We start from the raw sequence: 21,727 nt of genomic DNA on the forward strand, positions 1-21,727 counted from the left end.
CAGGTGAAGTAACCACTCAGGTCACAGCTGGTAGAAGGCAAAGCCACCGTCCAGGCCAGGGTGGGGGTTCCGGAGCTACGTTCTCAACCACAGCCACGCTGAAGGCCTCAGCCACCACCAGAGGCGCCTCAGGGTGGCCCTGGCACCTTCCCTGAGCAGCGGGATGGCAGTGAGGCCTTCCTTCCCGAGCACAGGTGGGTGCTTGTGCTCCACACAAAGGGTCCCGTGAGCAGGACCATGGGCTCTGCCCACCCTGCCGGGCCCCAAAGCCACAGGCAACCCATGGCTGGCTCTGCTGTTCCTCACTGGGGGTCTGGGGGGCCCTGGGAGCTTCCTTGTGATGGGGCCTGTCTCCATCTCTGTAAATCCAACGAGTTGGATGACAAATCTGTCATTTCGGGCAACACACTCCCCTGAGGAAAGGGCCTTGCAGGAGGGCAGAGCAGCTTGCTGGGCACGGCAGGGAGTGGAGAAGGGGAGGGGGCGCAGAGCAGGAGCAGCTTCCTGCCTCTCGGTGGGGACAGCGATCCCCACTGGGGACTGGCAGAGCCCATGCTCTCTGTCCACCCTGGATGGGTGGCACCTGGGGGAAGGTACAGGGCCTGCAGGAGCCCCCGTGTGCCAGCCCTCCCCTGCCAGCATCCCATCTCCCAGGAGGCCCCCGGGGCAGGTAAGTGCCAGGCCCCCCTCAGCTCACCGTTGTCCTTCCCCTTGACGAACGCCTCCCACTCCCGGAACCACTGCATGCTGATGCAGTAGATGACGCCCGGCGACTCCTCGGCCTGGAAGGCCTTGTTCAGCTGGGCAGGTGGGCAAGGACGGGAGGGGACAGAGGGCAGGTCAGCCTCTATTCACCTTCAGCAAGGATTTCCCAAATGCCCCCGCCCCAGGCCCTCACCCAAGAGTCTTACAAAAACACCAGATGCTCAAGGTGAAAAATCAGAACCCCCAGACAAGCTCAAACAAAATGAACACACCCATCGCTCAGAGAGGACAGTGGCAACATTTTGTGGGTCTCTTCAATAACTGTTTGACCCAACTGAGACCACAAGGGAGATGCTACTTTTTGAGAGGGAGTCGCACTCTGTCACCCAGGCTGGAGTGCAATGGCACGATCTCGGCTCACTGTAACCTCTGCCTCCCAGGTTCAAGCGATTCTCCCACCTCAGCCTCTTTTGAGTAGCTAGGACTACAGGTGCGCGCCACCACCTGGCTACTTTTGTATTTTTAGTAGAGATGGGGTTTCACTATGTTGGCCAGGCTGGTCTTGAACTCCTGACCTCAGGTGATCCGCCCACATCGGCCTCTCAAAAGTGCTGGGATTACAGGCGTGAACCACTGCACCTGGCCTGGCAGATGCTAATTTTCCCCGGTTGAATAGAATGCGCCTATCTGCTCAGAGAGGCAGCTCTCCTTCTGACAGGAGCATTTTCTTTTTCTTTTTTCTTTTCTTTTTTGAGATGAGGCTCTGTGCCCAGGCAGGAGTGCAGCGGCACAATCATGGTTCACTGCAGCCTTGACCTCCTGGGCTCAAGTGATCCTCCCACCTCAGCCTCCTGAGTAGGTTGGACCACAAGTGCACACCACTATGCCCAGCCCTGACAGTATCTTTTTTGTTTTTGTTTTGAGACAGGGTCTCTATTGCCCAGGCTGGGGTGCAGTGGCACGATCACAGCTCACTGCAGCTTCAACCTCCCAGGCTTAGGTGATCCTCCCACCTCACTCAGCCCTCCAGGTAGCGGGGACTACAGGTACACACCACCGTGCCCAGGTAATTTTTGTATTTTTGGTAGAGATGGGGTTTCGCCATGTTGGCCAGGTTGGTCTTGAACTCCCGGGCTCAAGTGATCCACCTGCCTCGGCCTCCCAAAGTGCTGGGATCACAGGCATAAGCCACTGTGCCCAGGCAGCAGAATCACTTCCTAATGGCCACAAAGCACGGGCGTCCCTCAGTGTCTCTCGCCGGGCCTTCCCTGTGAGTGGAGCGCGTCCTAACCCTGTTAGAAGTAGTGTGGCAGGGAGGGAGTGTGCCAGGAGCCTCACCTGCACTCAGCTCTTTCACAGAAGTCTGAATGACTGGAGGTCATTTTGGTTGTCACTAGCACTAGTGAGTAGAGGCCAAGGATGCTGCTAAACATCCTACAATGCATAGGATGGCCCCACAGTAAAGAATGATTCAGCCCAAAATAACACAGCCAAGGCTGAGAACGGGATCCATCTACTGGTTCTTTAAGCTCAACAGCACCCGGGCGATGAGCCTTCACTTACTCAAGCCAACCCTCTCACCAGGAAAAGTCCTCCTAGACACCTCGCCATCGAGTCCCCCGCAGAAGACTCCTTTCCTTTCTTTTTTTTTTTTTTTTCTCGAGACAGAGTCTCACTCTGTTGCCCAGGCTGGAGTGCAATGGCACAATCTGAGCTCACTGAAACTTCCGTCTCCCAGGTACAAGCGATTCTCCTGCCTCAGCCTCCCAAGTAGCTGGGATTACAGGCACCCGCCACCATGCCCGGCTAATTTTTGTATTTTTAGTAGAGATGGGGTTTCGCCATGTTAGCCAGGCTGGTCTCAAACTCCTGACCTCGAGTGATCTGTCCGCCTCAGCCTCCCAAAGTGCTGGGACTACAGGTGTGAACCACCGTGCCCAGCCTCAAAAGACTCCTTTCAAACTTGCTCAGGGACTACACAGGGCTCTTCTGTCCCCAAGTCCCCAAGTGCCCCAGGCAGAGGCTGGCACAGCCGCCCCCGTGCTGCCTTGCCACATGCACCTTGATGAAGGTGTCGATCTCGATCCTCCTGCGCTTGGCCAACGCCTCGATCTCCACCTGGCAGATGGAGCACACGTACAGGTGGTTGACGGCGGGGCCACCCCCGAATCTGTGCTCAGGGTGGGAGGGAGAGAGAAACATGGCCTGAGGGGGGCACCAGTGAGGGAAGAGTGATCACTGCCTTCCACTTCCCCCTCAAGCCATCAGTGCCCCCTCAGCGCTGTCACAGGCCTGCACGCGCCTCTGTGTGAGCACCATGGAGCCTGCAAGGGAGCAGCACACCCACAGTCCCCAAGAGGCCTTGTTTCAAGGCTGAGGACCAGATGAGCCAACACACTCAGTTGTGCTTCAGCCAGTTTCCTGTCCCTTGTGACTGGAAGGATCCAAGTGGATTCCCACAAACGACACGTGTCATTCTCCATGAGACAAGTGAAGGCGGCTCTGTGCTGCCGAGTGGAGGCCAGCGTGTGGTGAGGGGTCCTGGCGGCATTCCTTCCCTGTCCTCCCTTCTTTTCCTGCCCAGCTGGGCCCTGGACGGCACAGAGACTAGCTGGCCTCCCGGGCTCTTACCTGTTGTACAGGTGCTCCCAGACGTTCTGGGGCAGGATAACCACCAGGTCGTCGATGTAGTGGTATTTGTGGGGCGGGATGCCTGGGAAGAAGGTACAGGGAGTGAAGCTGTGGCTCGGCACACCTGCCCACCCTGCTCTCCCACCACAGGGGGGCGCCTCACCTCCGTGGGAGCAGAGGAAGGTCTGGTTGGTGATGGGTCCTGGCTCTGCGAAGGTGTTGAACTTGTTGAGCCACTCGCGGGACACGTAGAACCGCAGCAGGCTGGGCTCCCGCATGGCGGCCAGGGACACCACCTGCTGCCGCTCCCGCACGGCCTCCTCGCTGCTCTTCCTGCGGGGTGAGGAGGGGGCGAGAAGCTGTGCCTGACGGCTGCCACCTCCAGACACATGCAGAGCCCTCATCCCAGTGCACCTGGGGCTACCGGCCCTGTCCACCTCCTGGGTTCCTCAGGGGTCCTGGACATGTGAGCAGCGCCCCTGTGCACCAGCCAGGGCCCTGGAGAAGGCTCCAAGCTGCCTTCCTGCATTCCCCACAGCAGCCAGAGAGCTCTTTCTTAATCCAAGTCCTTACTTCCCTGGTTCAAAACCCTTCCAGGCACTGTCCCCTACATACACCCAGAAGGCCCATGGGTCCCAGGGGACGGGGGTGGTGAGGTTCCTCCACCAGGCCCGGCCCGGCGCCCACCTGTAGAACAGGACGTAGCCCTCGGCGTTCTGCACCACCGTCTCATGGACTTCTGTGACGTACTGGTCGTCGAATTCGTACCACTGCCCATTGATCACATTCTGGCAGTAGGCGATGTAGTGCCCACCTGCGGCAGAGCAGACGGGTCACAGGGATCCTAGCGGATGGGGGCAGCAGGGGAGGGGACATGACTCACTGCCTGCCGTGCCGTGGTGGCAGATGACCGAGAGGAGGTCGTAGGTGGTGATCTGGGATGTGCACTCCTTGGCAAGAAAGGGGCGCAGGTCGAGCCCCTCGAGGGGGAAGGAGACGTGGCTGTTGATCTTGAATGAGTACATCACCTCGTGCCGAAAGCGCTTCAGGTGAATGCACAGGATCTGTGGGGACAGAGAGCACGCCGGTCACCTAGGAAGAAATGACGCGGATGCTCGCAGGCCTGCCCCCGGGCCCAGAACAGCTGATGGGATCATGAAAGCTGACTCCATTGGAACAAATCCAAGAGTTCCACGTGGTCCAGACTGGGCTCACTCTAAGTCACACAGATCATTCCCAGCTCCACGGCTGAGAACTGGACCCCGAGAGCTGCACTGAGCCATCAAGTTTACCAGTTCTGTCGGCACTGCCTTTGAGAAGCCACAAAGCCTCCCCGAACCAACACAGCCCCATCCTGGGCCCCCTCTGCTGGGGCCCTCTCCTCTTTGCTACAGCCACACGTGCCTTCGTTGGTGTGGACAAGCCTGCTCCTGCACTGGGGTTTTGTCTGTTCCTTCTGTGCCTTCCATCCACGACGCTGACACCAGCCTACAACCTCCAGGCCTCACTCAGACATCACTCCTCAGAAAGGCCCCTGGCAACAGCCCCGGCTGGGCCAGCTCTCCTCCCACCACTCTGTAGCCGGCAGGAGCCATAGCTGCCTCAGTGGGGGTGGTGCCTCAGCATCCTACACACCTGCCTCCCACTGGGCCCTCACACAACACGTTAGACAACAAATGTGCTGAGGCCACCGAGAGAGAGCACCAAGTCACAGTCGGAAAAATGTGCCCCCTGCCAACCCTTCCCAGAGGTTTCTCAGCCAAAGCTATGGAGTCTCCGTGGCCCCTGCAGCACAGAAGTGCCTGAGAAGTGGAGCAGGGTCAGCCCCCGCGTGGTGTGTGCTGGTGTGTACCCGGGGACAGCTGAGAAGGAGGCTGCCAAGGCTGCCGGCTCACCTCGGGCAACCGCAGGACTCTGCAGTACTTCACTCCGTTCCGCAGCCTGGGGAGGAAGCACAAGCCAGCTTCAGTGTCCGGCATCAGGCCGGGGAGCAGCCCTCCACCCGGCTCTCTTCTGGGAAGGCAGGATTGTGGGGGGCTCTCTGCGGAAACCCAAGGGGAATATGTAGGGCACAGAAACGGGCAGTTAAGGAAAAGGCCAGGGAAGGCTCACTCACTTCTTACACCGCTCACAGCTGTACATGTTGTCACCTAGGGCAGTAAAACAAAGGGTCAGAGGTTAGCGAGCATGGGAAATGGGGGAGCAAAAAAAGTGACTATAATGATTTCTGCTTAAGAAATAAAACCTGGCCGGGCACAGTGGCTCATGCCTGTAATCCCAGCACTTTGGGAAGCCGAGGCAGGCGGATCGCCTGAGGTCAGGAGTTCGAGGCCAGCCTGGCCAACATGGCGAAACCCCGTCTCCACTAAAAATACAAAAATTAGCTGGACGTGGTGGTGCATGCCTGTAATCCCAGCTACTCAGGAGGCTGAGGCAGGAGAATCGCTCGAACTGGGGCTGGGGGTAGAGGTTGCAGTGAGCCAAGATTGTGCCACTGCACTTCAGCCTAGGCGACAGAGTGAAATTCCATCTCAAAAAAAATAAAAAAAAGAAAAGGAAATAAAACCTGAGAGGTACTGGAGGGAGGGAAGGCCCTGGCTGGGCTCCACAGACAGAATCCATACAAGGGAGAAATGGATATATTTGACCCCAGAAATACTTCAACATCTGTAAGACACCACCAAAAGCAAAATTAAAAGGCAAAAGGCAAAATGGAGGTGGAGGGGGAAGTGTAACATTAATTACAGAAAATGTATTTGAAACAATTTTTTTGAGATAGGGTCTTGCTATGTTGCCCAGGCTGGTCCCGAACTTCTAGGTTCAGGGGACTCTCAGCCTCCAGAGTAGCTGGGGTCATAGGTACACGCCACCCTGACGGGCTTAAAATCTTAATGTATAGTTTCCCCCTCCATGCACACTGAAAATTAAGTCAAAATAGGATCAAAGACCTCAATATAAGACCTAAAACTATAACACTTTTAGGAGAAAAGTAGGAAAAAAGTTTTATGACATTGGATCTGGCAATGATTTCTGAAACACAACACCAAAGGTGCAGGCAACCAAAGCAAAAGACACAAACCACAGAATGAAACGCACCATACAGGATGGGAGGACAGGGTTACAAGTCACACATCTGGACATACAAAGAACTCCTATAATTAATAAGGCTGGCGCCGTGGCTCACCGCCTATAATCCCAGCACTCTGGGAAGCCAAGGCAGCAAATCATTTGAGGTCAGGAGTTCAAGATCAGCCTGGCCAACACGACGAAACCCCATCTCTACTAAAAATACAAAAATTAGCCAGGTGTGGTGGCATATGCCTGTAATCCCAGCTACTCGGGAGGCTGAGATGGGAGGATTGCTTGCACCCAGGAGGCGGAGGCTGCAGTGAGCCAAGATCACGCCATGGTACTCCAGCCTGGGTGACAGAGTGAGACTGTTGCAAGAAAAAAAAGAATCCCATAACCAGCAACAAAAATCAAAATAGGCAAAGGACTCACATAGATGTTTTTCCAAAGACTTACAAATAGCCAACAAGCACATGAAAAGACACTTCACATCACTATCATTAGGAAATGCAAATCAAAACCACAACGAGGCCAGGTGCAGTGGCTCACACCTGTAATCCCAACACTTTGGGAGGCCAAGGCGGGCGGATCACCTGAGGTCAGGAGTTGGAGATCAGCCTGGCCAACATGGTGAAACCCCGTTCTACTAAAAACACAAAAATTAGTTGGGCATGGTGGCATGTGCCTGTAATCCCAGCTACTCGGGAGGCTGAGGCAGAAGAATCGCTTAAACCTAGGAGGTGGAGGTTGCAGTGAGCCAAGATCATGCCACTGCACTCTAGCCTGGGCGTCAAGAGCGAGACTCCGTCTCAAAACAAAACAAAACAAAAAAACCCACAATGAGATACCACCTCATACCCACGAGGTTGACTCCCATCAAAAAAGTAAACAGAAAATGCGTGTGGGCAAGGATGTGGAGAAACTGGAACTCTTGTGTGTCACTGGTGGGAACGTGAAATGGGGTGGCCACTGTGGAACCTAGTACGGTGGCTCCTCAAGAAATTAAAAATAGGCATAGACCCAAAGGGATGAAAGAAGAGAGGTGTGCACACCCATGGTCAGAGCAACATTCCGCACAATAGCTAACAGGGAAGTGGCCCGAGTGTCCACTGATGGATGAATGAAGAAGCAGAATGGCCCCAGCCATCCACACAATGGAACAATAAATAACCAGCCTACAAAAGGCAGGGCATTCTGACACACGCTGCAACATGGATGAACCCTAAGGACGTTATGCTCAGTAAAAGCCATCAGTCACAAGATGGCAAATACTGTATAATTCCACTTATATGAGGCCCTTTAGAGCAGTCAAATTCACAGACTTGAATGTGGAGGTTGCCAGGGGCTGGGAGGTGGGAGTAGGGAGCTGTTTCACGGATACTGAGTTTCAGGTTTGCAAGATGGAGAAGTTCTGGAGGTGAATGAGGAGGATGGCTGTGCGACCATGTGTATGTATTTCATACTACTGAGCTGGGCACTTTCTGTTAAAAATAGCATTTGAGATGGTTATGGTGGTAAAGTTTACATTTTGTGTATTTTACCACAATTGAAAATTGGAGGAAAAAAAAAAAGAGACAGAGAGAGAGTTTTCCCAAAGGTTTAGATGCCAAATAGCCAACAGAGAAAAAGGGCAAGGACAGGAATGGGCAACGTTTAAATAAATACAAAGAGCCAGTATATTTAACAAGAAATGTAGAAACTCATCAGTAATCAAGGAAATGAAAAATTAACACACAATATCATTTTTGCTCACCAAATTGGTAAAAATAAAAATAAGTAAACACCCAAGAGCTGCAAGATGGTAGGGTTGGGAGATCACGTGGCCCCAGCCCAGCCTGGCTGGCAGTGGGGGTGGGAATCTTGGAAGTGGGGTTCAACCTTGGAAGCCAAGTCTAGCCTGGCCGTGCATCCCACAAGCCCTGGGCTGCATGCTGGCCTGCTGGGGTCTGCACACCACTGTTCTGACAACCCTCCACCTCCCCAACCCTTGCCAGCCAGGTCACTCACCCTTCAGCTCATCAGCGGCAAAGAAGGCAGCAAGGCAGTCTTCCAGGGTGACGACAGGCCCCCAAAACCAGCTAGGGGTACAGGATACCACAAACCTACAGACAGAAAAGGAGTGCTGGGTGCTGCCAGGGCCTGGGCAAGAATAGGAGCTGAAGGGACGCTGGCTGAGGTCTGTCAGGCCTGAGCCACAGAAGGACCCCGAAGGCCCAGAGTGGCAGCCAGGCACAGTGGGTCGGGGCAGAGGCCTGGAGCCAGACCCCTCCGTGTCCTGGGTCGAGTGGCATCACTCTCCCCAGGCCTGGCCTCCTTCATCTGTGTTGCGGCCATGATCATGCTGCCCCCTCCCTGGGGCCGTGCGGGTCTCTGGCCTCAGGCGGGTGAGGCAGCCCTGGGAAAGCTGCTGCCCCCTGCCCACAAGGCCTGTGTCCTGCTGCTGCCCTCCCTTCAACCTGCCACGTGGTCACCTCCCTGCTGTCACTGCCCTCCAGCTCCAAGGGACCATCCAATCCTGTCCACTCCAAAGTAGCCAAGAAATCCCCTGCTTATTAAGCCAACTCCTCCGCAGCCCCCAGATCCTCCCAGGACCTCCCTGGTTCCCCAAATGCGTGGACTTCACTATGTAGTGTCTCCCGCCCAGGAAAACCAGGACAAGGCCCAGCCCGTGTTGTCCGGTAGTGGCAAGGTGGGCGCACCGTCGGATGTACTCCACAATGAAGGCCAGCCAGCCCTGGGCGGCATAGCTGTCCCCACAGGCGCCTGGCTTGGCTGGCACATTCTGGTAGATGGCTGAGTGGAGCTTGGCCAGGTCCTCCTTGCCAGGAATGGGCAGCGATAGGTCCTGGAACGTCTCCACTGTGGTGGACACCTGTGGGGTTAAACGTTAGTCTGCTGCCCGTCCTCTGGCAATATCTGCACCCCAAATCCCAACCAGCAGGTGAGGGGCAGAGGGCCTGCTCCCCGGGCCACAGACACGGGATCCACACAGGCAGGGCCCTCCCCTGGAGAAAAGCAGGGAGCACCCATGGAGAGCCCACCCTGCACCCAGTTAGGGCAAGAGCTGCTGAGGCCGCTGGCAGCCTGGCCCAGCTCCCCCCATCCCTGGGGGCACCCACCCGGTCACAGGTGAGACACTGCACGAGGCTGAGGATAGAGCCGTCAAAGATGTCTGAGATGACGCTGCGGTAGCGCTGCTCCTTCCGCCTCCGGCTGCCGGCACTCAATACCTGGGCTGGGGACATAGCACAGGACTAGCCCAGCCTCCACCTGCCTGGCCAGGGCGAGGTGCGGGCCCTGGGGCTTCCTTTGACAGGATGTGGAGTGACATATGCGAGTCATGTGACTGGGCAAGCAATTCACCATCTCGCGCCTCTGTGTCATCCTCTGCAAAACGTGGCTCCCACACTGGTGTCTCAGGGGTGTACCTGAGAGGAGCCCACAGCCCAGCCCTCCGCCACATGGGACCATGAGAAAGGCAGCCACGGGTGCAAGTCTGCACTCCCAGCCCCAAGTTGACCCGCCCTCCCCTGTGCCCCCCGAACCTTTCTTGAGCACATACGACGGTGCCATCCTCACAGGGCTTGCACGAGGGGGACTGCTAGACAGCTTCGCATGGCCCTCATGGTGGTGGACGGGGCTGCAGGGGCGAGAGGAGCTGCGTAGGTGGGCATCGTTGTCCGGCTCTGGGGGCAGAGAGGGCACCATGCTGGGCCAGGGCAGCCAGGCCGGCTCCGTGAGTGGGCAGGAAGATGACCTGCCAGCCCCTCCTAAAGGGACGAAGGCCTGACCCCAATGTGTCTCATCTGTCACGTGCCCACTCCTGGCCCCAGCACACAGGCTGGAGCAGAGCTGTCCATTCCACTGCCGGCGGAAGGCTCAAGGCTCTGGGAGAGGGCTCTGAATTGGGCTCCAGCATTATGAGCTAGGGGACCCTGGGCACATCACTGACCCCCGCCGAGGCTGACTTCCCCACTGTCATTCGGGTCTAGTGAAAAACCCATCCCCTGGGGGCCACTGCAGGTTGGCGCTCAGCACCCAGTAGGTACTGGGCCACAGGCTGAGGTTCCTCCCGAAGCCCCCAGCCAGCTGATACCTGGCGTCCGGCAGGGGCTGGCGGACCGTGGTGATGGGGGCTGGGCCTCCACAGGCTGGTCGTCAAGGGCAGCCATGGTGGTGTCCACATCAGCATCCTCGTCCACTTGCTCCGAGTTTGTGCGCTGCTGGCCCCAGGAGAACTTGCGGTCCTTCATCCGCTCCTTCTCAGAGATGGCTCTGCCTGCCTCATCTGGGATCAGCAGCTCCGTCTCGGCCTGCGAGCTGCCCCCGCCACGCCCCTGCCCGTCACCCTCACCCCGGTCACTGCTCGAGTCGCAGGACAAGAACTCATCTTCTGATGGGCTCCGGTCACCCTCCCGTTTCTCATCTGTGTCACTCGAGTCTGAGTCCCGAGCCTCTGTCAGCGCCACCGTGGCCACCACTGGCTCCTTGAGCTCCTCGTGTAGCTGGTCCATCAAGCAGCGAAGGAACTCTTGGGTGTCCTAGAACCAGGGGCTGCATCAACAGGGTTCTCCTGGAGGCAGGAGGAACCAGCCTCCAGCGCCCTGTGGCTGATGAGACCACCAGCCTCCATCTGGGAGGGCCTCATGGGCGACCCCTGCAGAGGAGTGGCTCACCCCCACAGCGGCCTCCCAGGGCAGTCTGTCCTAACCCCATTCTTCTGAGGATGACAGTGAGGACTGGAGAGGCTAAAGGACTCCTACCAGGACACACAGCTATAAAGTGGCAGAGCCAGGTATGCACCTGGGTCCATGCAACTCCCCGGCTCTGGCTCTGAATCGCCTGCCTCTGCTGCAAGCTCAGTACGGGAGGGACAGGGAGGCAGGACCACATTGAGCCCCAGCCACCTTTCTCTCTACAGAAGAGGCCAGTGGAGGTGGGCAGGGAGATGGAGGAAGGATGAGGAAGTGTGATGCCAAAAGGGAGGGCTCACCTGAGTCCTGCCCCAAGCCACGCCACCCACAGGCCAGGCCGTCTGCGTGCTCCACCCTTCCTTTGGCTCCCCCTGGCTCCCTCAGTCCCTATGCCAGCCCCCATGTCCCTCACTGCCTGCTCTCACCTTCCCACAGACCTGGGCATGACTCAGACTAAGCTGCCCCTGCAGGCTGCCTGGGTTTCAAATCCCAGCAATGACCACTTTGTCCTGACCACTCTGTCCTGACCACTCTGTGACTGGGCCACCAGCACAGCAAGAAGTCAAGGCAGCAGGGGCTTAGGCAGAGGCGCCCAGTGAGCCCCACTGAGATCTGCGTGCTCATACAGGAGGTGCACTGGGAGGTCAGAACATGGTGGCAGAAGCAGACTCCAGCAGCTGCGGGGGTGCTCGGGTGGTGCTGGGCATTGGAGGACTTGGGTTCCGAGCCCAAATCAGCCCCAGCAGTCCCTGGCCTGGATGTTAGAAGTAGCCCGCAGCGCAGGCTCTGATCCCCAGGAGGCAGGGGTCACGAAGCAGTCAGAGCCAGCCCTCATGTCACACATCTAGAAAGAGGAACCCGGCTCTCTCCACTCACACTCAGGGAAGGGAGGGATCGGGAGTGACTCCCCAAGTGTCAGACTCAGATCAGATGAATGAACCACCAGGTTCTGTTGCATCAGGGAGGGGACACGTGTCCTGTGGCAGGCACGATCAAAGGCCCTTTCAAGAAGAGGCTTTCAATCTGCCATCTAGTTCTCTTTCTGGTTCTTCCTTTCAACAAAAGTACTATGTGTTCCTTGCCAAAATCTCAATCCATGCAGAAGCACGAAAGCGTCTTTTGGCCCTTTAGAGGCGCCTGCAGCTGCGTCTACAGTTCGGCCTCAGAAGCATCCCCGCATTATGTCCTAGAACCAGAGAAAGGAATGCTTCTGCTGGAGTTCAGATGGAGTCCTGCAGCGGTGCATGGCCCTCCGTAACGGCATCCTGACCCAGAGCTGAGAGCCCGTAGGGCGCCTCGCACAGAGTCGGGGCAGCGCTGTGCTGAGGGATGGGCTCAGGTAGGCCTGAATGCCATCTCTGCCAGGATGTGCTGTGTGACCTGGGTGAGTGGTAGAACCTCTCTGAGCCTCAGCATTTTACCTGTAACATGGGGGTGACAACAGTGCCCACTTCGTAAGAGTTCTATGAGGACTAAGTTGTGACCACTTAAACAGTGCACAGTGAATTTTAGTCATTGTGGATGTTATCACTCCCCAAAAGAGAGGTGTCCAGGCAGTGCTGAGCTGCTCAAGCAGGAGCCAAAGGCCCGGCAGCCCTCATCCTGGGACAGGACAGCAGGCAGCAGGTAAAGGAGGGTGGAAGGTGTCCTCACATGACTGCCACTCCATCCATGGCGCTCATTCAGGCATCACAAGAGGCGACCCAGCCTGGTCCAGCTCTGCCTGCAGGCCTGGCATGAAAGCCCAGGCCGGGGGCCATCTGGGGCAGGAGGCTGGAGGGCAGGAGCCATCAGCCCAGGGCTGAGGCGTACACATGGCTGCACTCTGTCTTGGTCTCATTATTTTATCAAATAGAAAAATGTGGTTGGTTTCAAAGGGGTTCTCTAGATTAAAAAATTAAAATTCTTAATCAAAATTTTTATTTTAGTAAAAGTGAAATTTCGCCTGTGGTTTGGGGAAGTGAAACCCTGTGCCATTTTGAGTGCAATGCAGAGGGGCACAGCACAGGCCCCGAAGCAAGGTTGCCCAGGTTCAAATCTCCCCTCTGCTGGGTGCAGTGGCTCATGCCTATCATCACAGCACTTTGGGAGCCTGAGGTGGGACGACTGCTTGAGCCCGGGAGGTCACGGCTGCGGTAAGCCATGACTGTCCCACTGCACTCTAGCCTGGATGACAGAGTGAGACCCTGTACCCACCTCGCTAAAAGAAAGAATTCCCCTCCACCATTTACTAGCTGTGTGGCCTGTGCAAGTGGCTCAGCCCCCTGAACCTCAGTCTGCCCATCTGTGAAGTGGGGTTAAATGTCAGCAGGTTGCTGGGAGGCGCCACTGTCCTCACATGTGTGAAGGGCTTAGGAATGAGAGCCTGGTCCCTGAGACCTGCCAACCAGTGCTCAGCTGCCATTGCGATTTTCCACTCTGGTTTTGGCGTCAAAGTCAGGCCTGGTGGGTCATGGCCTTGAGTGTCCCCTGGGCAGCTCAGATGGCTTACCTGCTGGGCATAGCCTCGGAACATTGGGTTGACCAACTTGATCCCATGAGACAGACTGGTGGGGACCACGTAGCTTGGCCTGTAGGAAGCCCAAACCCATTAGTCCAGGTAGTCTGCCTTGAGCTGCTCATTCCCGAGAGAAGCAGGCAGCCAGCCAGTCAGGCTGTATCAGAGTGAGGCGTTTCCTGACATATGGGGAGGGGCCTACTCAGCCAGGAGCCCCAAGAGGCTCACACATCTCTACAGACAAGAAGAAAATGTCAAGTCATAGCTGCCTCAATTAAGCAAAGAGCTCAAATAAAATGGCATCATTTCCTGCTGGCGCACAACAAACTCACCTAAACATGATTTGTTTTTGTTCTGAAACACTTACTGTGGTTTTCTCATTTCAAAAGACATGTTCATTATTGACAAATCTAAAATTTCAGAAAAGTACAGGAGAAAAACACCACCACTAATGGCACCAGATACTTACCATTAGATTTCTGGATTTTTCTGTGAAACTACAGATGCATATACAAAACTACATACAGATATACACTTAAACTTGGCTTCTTACACAGCGGAATTATACTGTACCATGCTGGTTTTCTTGTGTTTTTGTTTTTTGTTTTGTTTTGAGACAGTCTTGCTCTGTTTCCCAGGCTGCAATGCAGTGGCGCGATCTTGGTTCGCTGCAACCTCCGCCTCCCGGGTTCAAGTGATTCTCCTGTCTCAGCCTCCCAAAGTGCGGGGACTACAGGTGTGCGCCACCATGCCCAGCTAATTTTTGTATTTTTAGTAGAGACGGGGTTTCACCATATTGGCCAGGCTGGTCTCGAACTCCTGAACTTGTGATCCACCCACCTCAGCCTCCCAAAGTGCTGGGATTACAGGAGTGAGCCACTGCACCCGGACTTTTTTTTTTTTTTTTTTTTGAGACACGGTCTCACTCTGTCGCCCAGGCTGAAGTGCAATGGCATGATCAAGGCTCACTGCAGCCTGCCTCAACCTCCTGGGCTCAAGCAATCTCCCACCTCAGCCTCCTGAGTAGCTGGGACCACAAGTGCAAACACCACGCTTGGCTAATTTTGTAGTTTTTGTAGAGACGGGGTCTTGCTGTGTTGTCCAGGCTGGTCTCAAACTCCCAGGCTCAAATGATTCTCTTGCCTTGGCCTCTCAAAGTGTTGGATTTACAGGTGTCAGTGACTGCGTCTGGCCCCACGCTGGTTTTTAATCTGGTTCTACACGTAATACATATTTCTCCCGTGCTGGGTTTTTTTTGTTGTTGTTTTTGTTTGAGACGGAGTCTGGCTCTATCGCCAGGTTGGACTGCAGTGGCGCAATCTTGGCTCACTGCCACCTCCGCCTCCCGGGTTCAAGTGAATCTCCTGCCTCAGCCTCCCGAGTAGCTGGGACTACAGGTGCGTACCACCATGCCCAGCTAATTTTTGCATTTTTATTAGACACGGAGTTTCACCATGTTGGCCAGGATGGTCTCAATCTCTTGACCTCGTGATCCGCCTGCCTCAGCCTCTCAAAGTGCTGGGATTACAGGCGTGAGCCACTGCGCCTGGCCCTACGCTGGTTTTTCATCTGCTTCTACACATAATACATATTTCTATGTGCTCATTTTAAATTATTCCCAACTTTGACTTTTCCTGGAGAAATAGATCTAATCACAGACTCTGGTCTTTAAATTCATTTCATACTGTGCCAGAAGCTCCATCCAGTCTGTGCCCCCCTGCCCCACACCTCCACACGCAGCTGTGGCTGAGGCCGGGTCACCATGTCTCTTGGCAAAGACATCTACCCAGTGGCTGCTGGCTAGGGTCAACAGCAGGTCAAATTCTAGCTCACCTTTTGCAGGTTCTATGACCTTGAGCAAGATACTTAAAGTTCGCTGCATCTCAGTTTCCCTATTTGTAAAACAGGATTGGATGCAATTTCCACCCTGCAGGCTTGCTACAAGCATTACCTGGGACAAAATGAGGCAAGTCCTCGCTGGGGGCTGAATCCATAGGAAGAGCTCAATCATGGGTGCTGACAGGAAACCCCAGTCCCCACACACCGCCCGAGGCTAGGGATGCAGCTGCTCACCGTTTCTTGTGCCAGACCTCAGAGACCAGCTTCTGGTAGCTCTTGCACAGGGCTGGCTTTTTGTCTGTGCGCACCAGGCCTCCACACTCCAGGAAGAACTGAGTCAGCGGTGGGCTGGGTGCAAGGGAGAGAGCGAGCCAGGTCAGGAAAGCAAACAAGGCAGGTGGCACGGTTTAGAAAGGGCTGCGTAGCGGGGAGCCCTGAGTGCTCGCGCAGGGAGCACAGTGACCCTGGACCCAGAAACGCCTAAAGGTGACTAGAAGGCTCCTACCAGTTATGAGAAAATTGTATCCTCCAAAATTCATCTGTGAAGCCCTAATCCCCAGTACCTGAGAGTGTGACCATATCTAGAGACAGCGTATTTTTATTTTATTTTATTTTATCTCATCTTATCTTATTTTATTATTATTTTTATTATTTTGAAACAGAGTCTCACTCTGTTGCCCAGGCTGGAGTGCAGTGGTGCAGTCTTGGTTCACCGCAGCCTCTGCCTCCTGGGTTCAAGTGCTTCTCCTGCCTTAGCCACCCAAGTAGCTGGGATTACAGGCGCATGCCACCACACCTGGCTAATTTTTTTGTATTTTTAGTAGAGACAGGGTTTCACCATGTTGGCCAGGCTGATCTTGAAATCCTGACCTCAGGTGATCCACTTGCCTTGGCCTCCCAAAGTGCTGGGATTACAGGCGTAAGCCACCGTGCCCAGCCAAGACAGGGCCTTTATAGAGGTTATTAAAGTTAAAACGGACTAGGTGCAGTCAATTTTTTTTTTTTTTTTTTTTTGAGATGGAGGCTTGCTCTGTCACCCAGGCTGGAGTGCAATGGCACGATCTCAGCTCACTGCAACCTCCGCCTCCTGGGTACAAGCAATTCTTCTGCCTCAGCCTCCCCAGTACCTGGGATTACAGGTGCGTGCCACCAAGTCCAGCTAATTTTTTGTATTTTTAGTAGAGACAGGGTTTCACCGTGTTAGCCAGGATGGTCTTGATCTCCTGACCTCGTGATCCACCTGCCTCGGCCTACCAAAGTGCTGGGATTACAGGCGTGAGCCACTGCGCCCGGCCTGGGTGCGGTCAATTATTAACAATAATTGACCTGCATCCTGCTACCTGAGCATAGTTACTAGGAACATTTTGGGACATAGTCTCCCAGACTTTTCTACACATTTGTACCCATTCCCTCTCTCCTTCCTGCATACATATACTGCATCTCTAATCTCCACTGGGTAGGAGAAGCATGTCAGACACAGGAGGCATCCTTGGCCTCATGGAGCTGATAGCCTTTCCTTAATGGAAAATCGCGTTTCTCTCGTAAAATGAGATTTTACCTTACAATGCTTTATAACCTCCTTTTTCCCCCACTCACCAGATTCTGAAACCTGTTTTGTTTCAATGCATGCTGTCTTGTGCCATTTTTCCTGCACTTGCTGCAAGGGCTATGAGAATTTATACTCCCTTGCAGATGGGCCTTTAAATCGTTTCCAATAAACAATAGAGCGGTGAGCCTCCTTGCATGTACAACTTCCCCAGCATCTCTGGTTATCTCCTCAGGATACATTTCGACTGGGGAGATTGCTGGGTCAAAGGGCACGCATGTTTTTAGGAATTTTGCTGCTGTGCATCCTATACATGTGTTTGTGGGCAACAGGCTGGGAGCTGCTACTGCTGCTGTTTCTGGGGCTTTGCCAGGGACAGCTCTCAGCCCTTGGACAAAGTGTCGACCTACCAATTGGACAGGGCCTGCAGGGCAGCGTTCATGTAGCAGGAGTTCCCGAGGTTCTTCATGCCCGTGAGGCCTGGGAAATAAACACAAGGGGGAGGAGCAGGTGAGCGCCCTGCCCTGCTGAGGAGACCTTGCAAGTCACATCTGGCACAAAGCTGTGGCTCTCAACTGCCCAGGACCCAAGAAGAGGACATGGTGGAAGTGTTCCACCCCAGGGATATTCCCAGTAAATTAACAAGGTTCCTGCTCACAACAGCTGTGGTTACCTGAGTGTTTTAAACAGACGAATTCCTTTGCCCCTCCGCCCAGCCAGGCCCACTGTCCAGACCATACAGCAGAGGGGCCGGCCTGCCCAGGGTCACCCAGCTGGGAGAGGGGACAAGATAGCCGGCTCCCCAGAACCTTAGCTAGGCCAGCCAGCTTCCGGAGGGAAGCCACCATGCTATGCAGCTTATCCGTCACCCTATCCTTCCTTGTCCATATAGCAGGTGCAAATAAAGACCAAGACTCTGGCGGTCTCTAGCCTCCAGGTGAGGCCCCCAGCCCAGTCCATCAGCTTCCCCTGCTGTGGGGGCCATTACCTCGAGGTTTCAGGTCATCGTCCTCTGACTCCGACTCTCCTTCATCAGCCACAGCAATAGGAACAGCTTTCAGAGGGTGGGAGGGTGGCGGGGAGTCCTGTGTTAAAGACCCCAAGTGAGGAAAACAGGGAACAGAGGGGCTGGAGTCAGAGGCCCAGGTGTCTCCCAAGGGCTGGAAGTCCAGCCCCACTGCCTGGAAGCCCCCACTGGGCTGAGCCAGTCCATCTGAGCAGAAGGCACTGTAAAAAGAGAGAGATTTGGTGGCCTTGCCCTGGGAACTCCTTGATTTGTTTGTGCCTGTGTTTTTTTAGAGATGGGGTCTTGCTTTGTCACCCAGGCTGGAGTGCAGTGGCACAATCAGAGCTCACTGCTGACTCCAACTTCTGGGCTCGAGCGGTCCTCCCACCTCACCCTTCTCAGTAGTTGAGACTATAGGTGCATGCCACAGCACCCAGCTAACCTTTATTTTTTTTTTTTTTTTTTTAGCCGGGGGCTTTCTTTTTTCCCCCGGTGGGGTGCAAGCTCCGCCTCCCGGGTTTACACCATTCTCCTGCCTCAGCCTCCGGAGTAGCTGGGACTACAGGCGCCCGCCACCTCGCCCCGCTAGTTTTTTTTTTTGTATTTTTTTAGTAGAGACGGGGTTTCACCATGTTAGCCAGGATGGTCTCGATCTCCTGACCTCGTGATCCGCCCGCCTCGGCCTCCCAAAGTGCTGGGATTACAGGCTTGAGCCACCGCACCCGGCCCCAGCTAACCTTTTTATATATAGTCCAGGCTGGTCTCAAATTCCTGGGCTCCAGCGATCCTCCCAAAGTGTTAGGATAACATGAGCCACCATGCCCAGCTGTTGACTTGTACTTTTTTATTGACAATAATAAAAAATATTTTATTTATAATAAATTTGGGAAAAATAGAAACATAAATAAACATGCAACCCCATTTTCCTGAGAGAACTACTGTTAACAGTCTGTATGTATATTATATAGACTTATTTTTAAGAGATAGTCTTGCTCTGTCACCCAGGCTGGAGTGCAGTAGCTCATTGCAACCTTGAACTGGGCTCAAGTGATCCTCCCACCTCAGCCTCCCAAGTAGCTGGGACTACAGGCATGCGCTACCATGCCTGACTAATTTTATTTTTTGTTGAGACGGGGTCTCACTCTGCTGCTCAGGCTGGTCTCAAACTCCTGGGTTCAAGCGATCCTCCTGCCTTGGCCCAGCAAAGGGCTGAGATTACAGGCGTGAGCCACGGCGCCCAGCCTATATTATATAGAGTTTTAACTGTTAATACACATGCACAACAAAAACAAGATATTGCATATACTGTTTTATAGCCTTTTCTATAAAAATTCATAAACATCTATCAAGTGCACAAATGCATTCAATAAGCACTTATCAAGCCCTATCATGTGACTGACTGAACAGAAGAAGAGGCCCGGTGCGGTGGCTCCTGCCTGTAATCCCAGCACTTCGGGAGGCCAAGGCAGGTGGATTACTTGAGGTCAGGAGTTTAAGACCAGCCTGGTCAACATGGCGAAACCCTGACTCTACTAAAAATATGAAAATTAGTCAGGCGTGGTGGCGGGCGCCTGTAATCCTAGCTACTCAGGAGGTTGAGGCAGGAAATCAGTTGAACCCAGGAGGCAGAGGTTGCAGTGAGCTGAGATTGCACCACTGCACTCCAGCCTGGGCAACAGAGCAAGACTCGGTCTCAAAAAATTAAATTAAAATAAAATAAAATAAATGGAGGAGACAGCCACGCAATGCCACACACACGTCCTGGCTTCTCCTCTAGCAGGCAGCTCTGCCATCCGGGATTACTGACCATTCCCTGAGCACAGGCCTGGGGCTGGGCCCTCCAGGTCATGGGCTTGCTGACCCGCCATCTCTAAGGTTGCACGGCACACACTGTTGATCAAAGGACCATTCTCTGGTTGACATTACCTAGGTGGTTTCTGGGCATTTCCCATGGAAAAGTGTGCTGTAGCAACTACCTGGAATTCCCTTAGGAATGGTTTCAGATCTGGGATGGCCAGAGGCCATCTGTGACCTCGTCAACCCTCTCCATAAGGTCTGGGTCTACACTCACCTCATGGCCCTGAGCCCACCCCAACACTTACACTCTGCACGGCCACCCCGTGGTCTCCGAGCTCCTCAAGGGAGGCCCTACTCTCAGTCACCTCTGCACCCTCATGGCCTCACACATGCCTCGGCACAGAGTTGGGCTCAGTGAGCATGTGCTGATGTGAGCTCCTCAAAGTCACCTGAAAACATACTGACCCAGGAACACACACCTCTGGGACCTACTGACCCGTGCTCCACGGATGCTCAGGTCACACTGCCTCATCCTCAACACAGTGTTGCCAACAACCAATCAGAGCCCACCACACAGGTTACCTGTTCAGAGAACTTGGAGGAGGAGCCCGGCAGAGGGGCTGCCAGCCGCTGCTCCAGGAACACCTCCTTCTCACAGGCGTAACACCACAGCCGGAATGTGGTCAGGTTCACGGTCAAGTTGTGCTTTTTTGCCTAGAGGGTGATATCCAAAACGAGGTCCAAGGTATTCTGGCCTAACAAGTGCCCCAACCTGTGATGGCTACTCTGCTCCCCAGCCTCTCAGTAAGAGGTCCCGTCAGGACAGAGACCGGAAGCTCAAATTTTGCTTACCCCCCCGGTCAGGACCCTGAGGGCTGCTGCTTATCAAATGGTGCAGGTGCAAAATGTTTTTACCTGCATCCTCCCTTCTTTGCAGGAGCCATGCTAGGATGACACCATTTATTGCCCCAGCCATCTAGGCCCAGAGCAGGAAGGTGGAGCTGGGGTTTGAACCCCCGGCCATCTAACTGTAGGGCCCATACTCTCAGCCACCACACTCACCTGTGCATGAATGGTGCTGTGGTCAGCGAAGGATTCTCCACAGCCAACATAGGGGCAGGAGACCTGGGAACAGAGGGGAGGAGAGTGGACTGGAGCTTGCCAAAAGGATGGTGTCAACACAGTGTCTCTGGTTCCATCCTAAAGTCAGTGGCCCCACCTCTCCTGAACAGGGACTACAAGGGACCGAGGCTCCGCCATCTCAAAGGAACACAGGTCTGTAGGTCCGTACACCTGAAATTCTGTTGGGCAGTGATGGACGGTAAACACTGTCCCTGCCCTCTGAGTGAGACAAGCAGTATGCACTGGGCTGTTGCTCTCCAGCAAGAAGCCCAGGTGGGGTCCCGGCTGGGGCCTGGTTGCTCAGGACCCAGACCCTCCGCCTCCAAGAAAACCCCATGTGAAGTGGGGTCAGTTATTGGGACCTATGTTTTTGGTGGGGATCCTAGACCTCACAGCCATTTTCTAATGGGGGATGCTGAATGGGGACCAGGTGCTTGAAACAAGGGGCACAGATAGTGGGAGCCCAGTATGGACCCAGTACCCCACAGCAGGGCCCGCATGCCCCTGATGCTGCTGCCTTGAAAGGGCCCTCGCACTCTCCTATCCCAAATCTACCCATCCTCCAAGGCCCACTCAGTGCCTCCACTGTGAGCCTCCATGCCAGCCAGTAGCCAATGGCCAATGCCACACTCCTACAGGAGTGCCTGCTGTCACTGCCACCTGTGATCAGCAGGGCCTTCTAGGAAAATGATGGAACCATTTTGATTTTTATCACGTGGCTGACTCAGAAAGCACTTGCCATTTTCTGCATCAGGCTCCCACATCTGTCTAAGGGGACTGTGACTCCTATGTGGTAGGACCACGTCCTGCACTTGTAACAG

General features: G+C 54.6%; 1 protein-coding gene across 2 annotated transcripts in view; it reads right to left on the reverse strand.

Annotated features, from left to right (window-relative positions):
- USP20 (ubiquitin specific peptidase 20) overlaps positions 1-21,727 on the reverse strand; it is a 46,810-nt gene that overhangs the window by 2,685 nt on the left and 22,398 nt on the right. For both annotated transcript variants that reach the window (XM_025359211.1, XM_025359212.1), the window contains exons 5-23: positions 20,847-20,909; positions 20,367-20,498; positions 17,970-18,066; positions 17,392-17,461; positions 15,670-15,783; positions 13,591-13,669; positions 10,502-10,946; positions 9,951-10,091; positions 9,525-9,640; positions 9,105-9,277; positions 8,413-8,507; positions 5,453-5,486; positions 5,232-5,277; positions 4,220-4,400; positions 4,024-4,150; positions 3,500-3,669; positions 3,337-3,418; positions 2,767-2,875; positions 698-800 (exon numbers count right to left, since the gene is read on the reverse strand). In XM_025359211.1, coding sequence (XP_025214996.1) covers positions 698-800; positions 2,767-2,875; positions 3,337-3,418; positions 3,500-3,669; positions 4,024-4,150; positions 4,220-4,400; positions 5,232-5,277; positions 5,453-5,486; positions 8,413-8,507; positions 9,105-9,277; positions 9,525-9,640; positions 9,951-10,091; positions 10,502-10,946; positions 13,591-13,669; positions 15,670-15,783; positions 17,392-17,461; positions 17,970-18,066; positions 20,367-20,498; positions 20,847-20,909 — 2,377 coding nt within the window. The remainder of the gene's footprint in view (positions 1-697; positions 801-2,766; positions 2,876-3,336; positions 3,419-3,499; positions 3,670-4,023; positions 4,151-4,219; positions 4,401-5,231; positions 5,278-5,452; positions 5,487-8,412; positions 8,508-9,104; positions 9,278-9,524; positions 9,641-9,950; positions 10,092-10,501; positions 10,947-13,590; positions 13,670-15,669; positions 15,784-17,391; positions 17,462-17,969; positions 18,067-20,366; positions 20,499-20,846; positions 20,910-21,727) is intronic.

This window comes from Theropithecus gelada, chromosome 15 (genome assembly GCF_003255815.1).
Source record: "Theropithecus gelada isolate Dixy chromosome 15, Tgel_1.0, whole genome shotgun sequence".
Taxonomy (NCBI): Eukaryota; Metazoa; Chordata; class Mammalia; order Primates; family Cercopithecidae; genus Theropithecus; species Theropithecus gelada.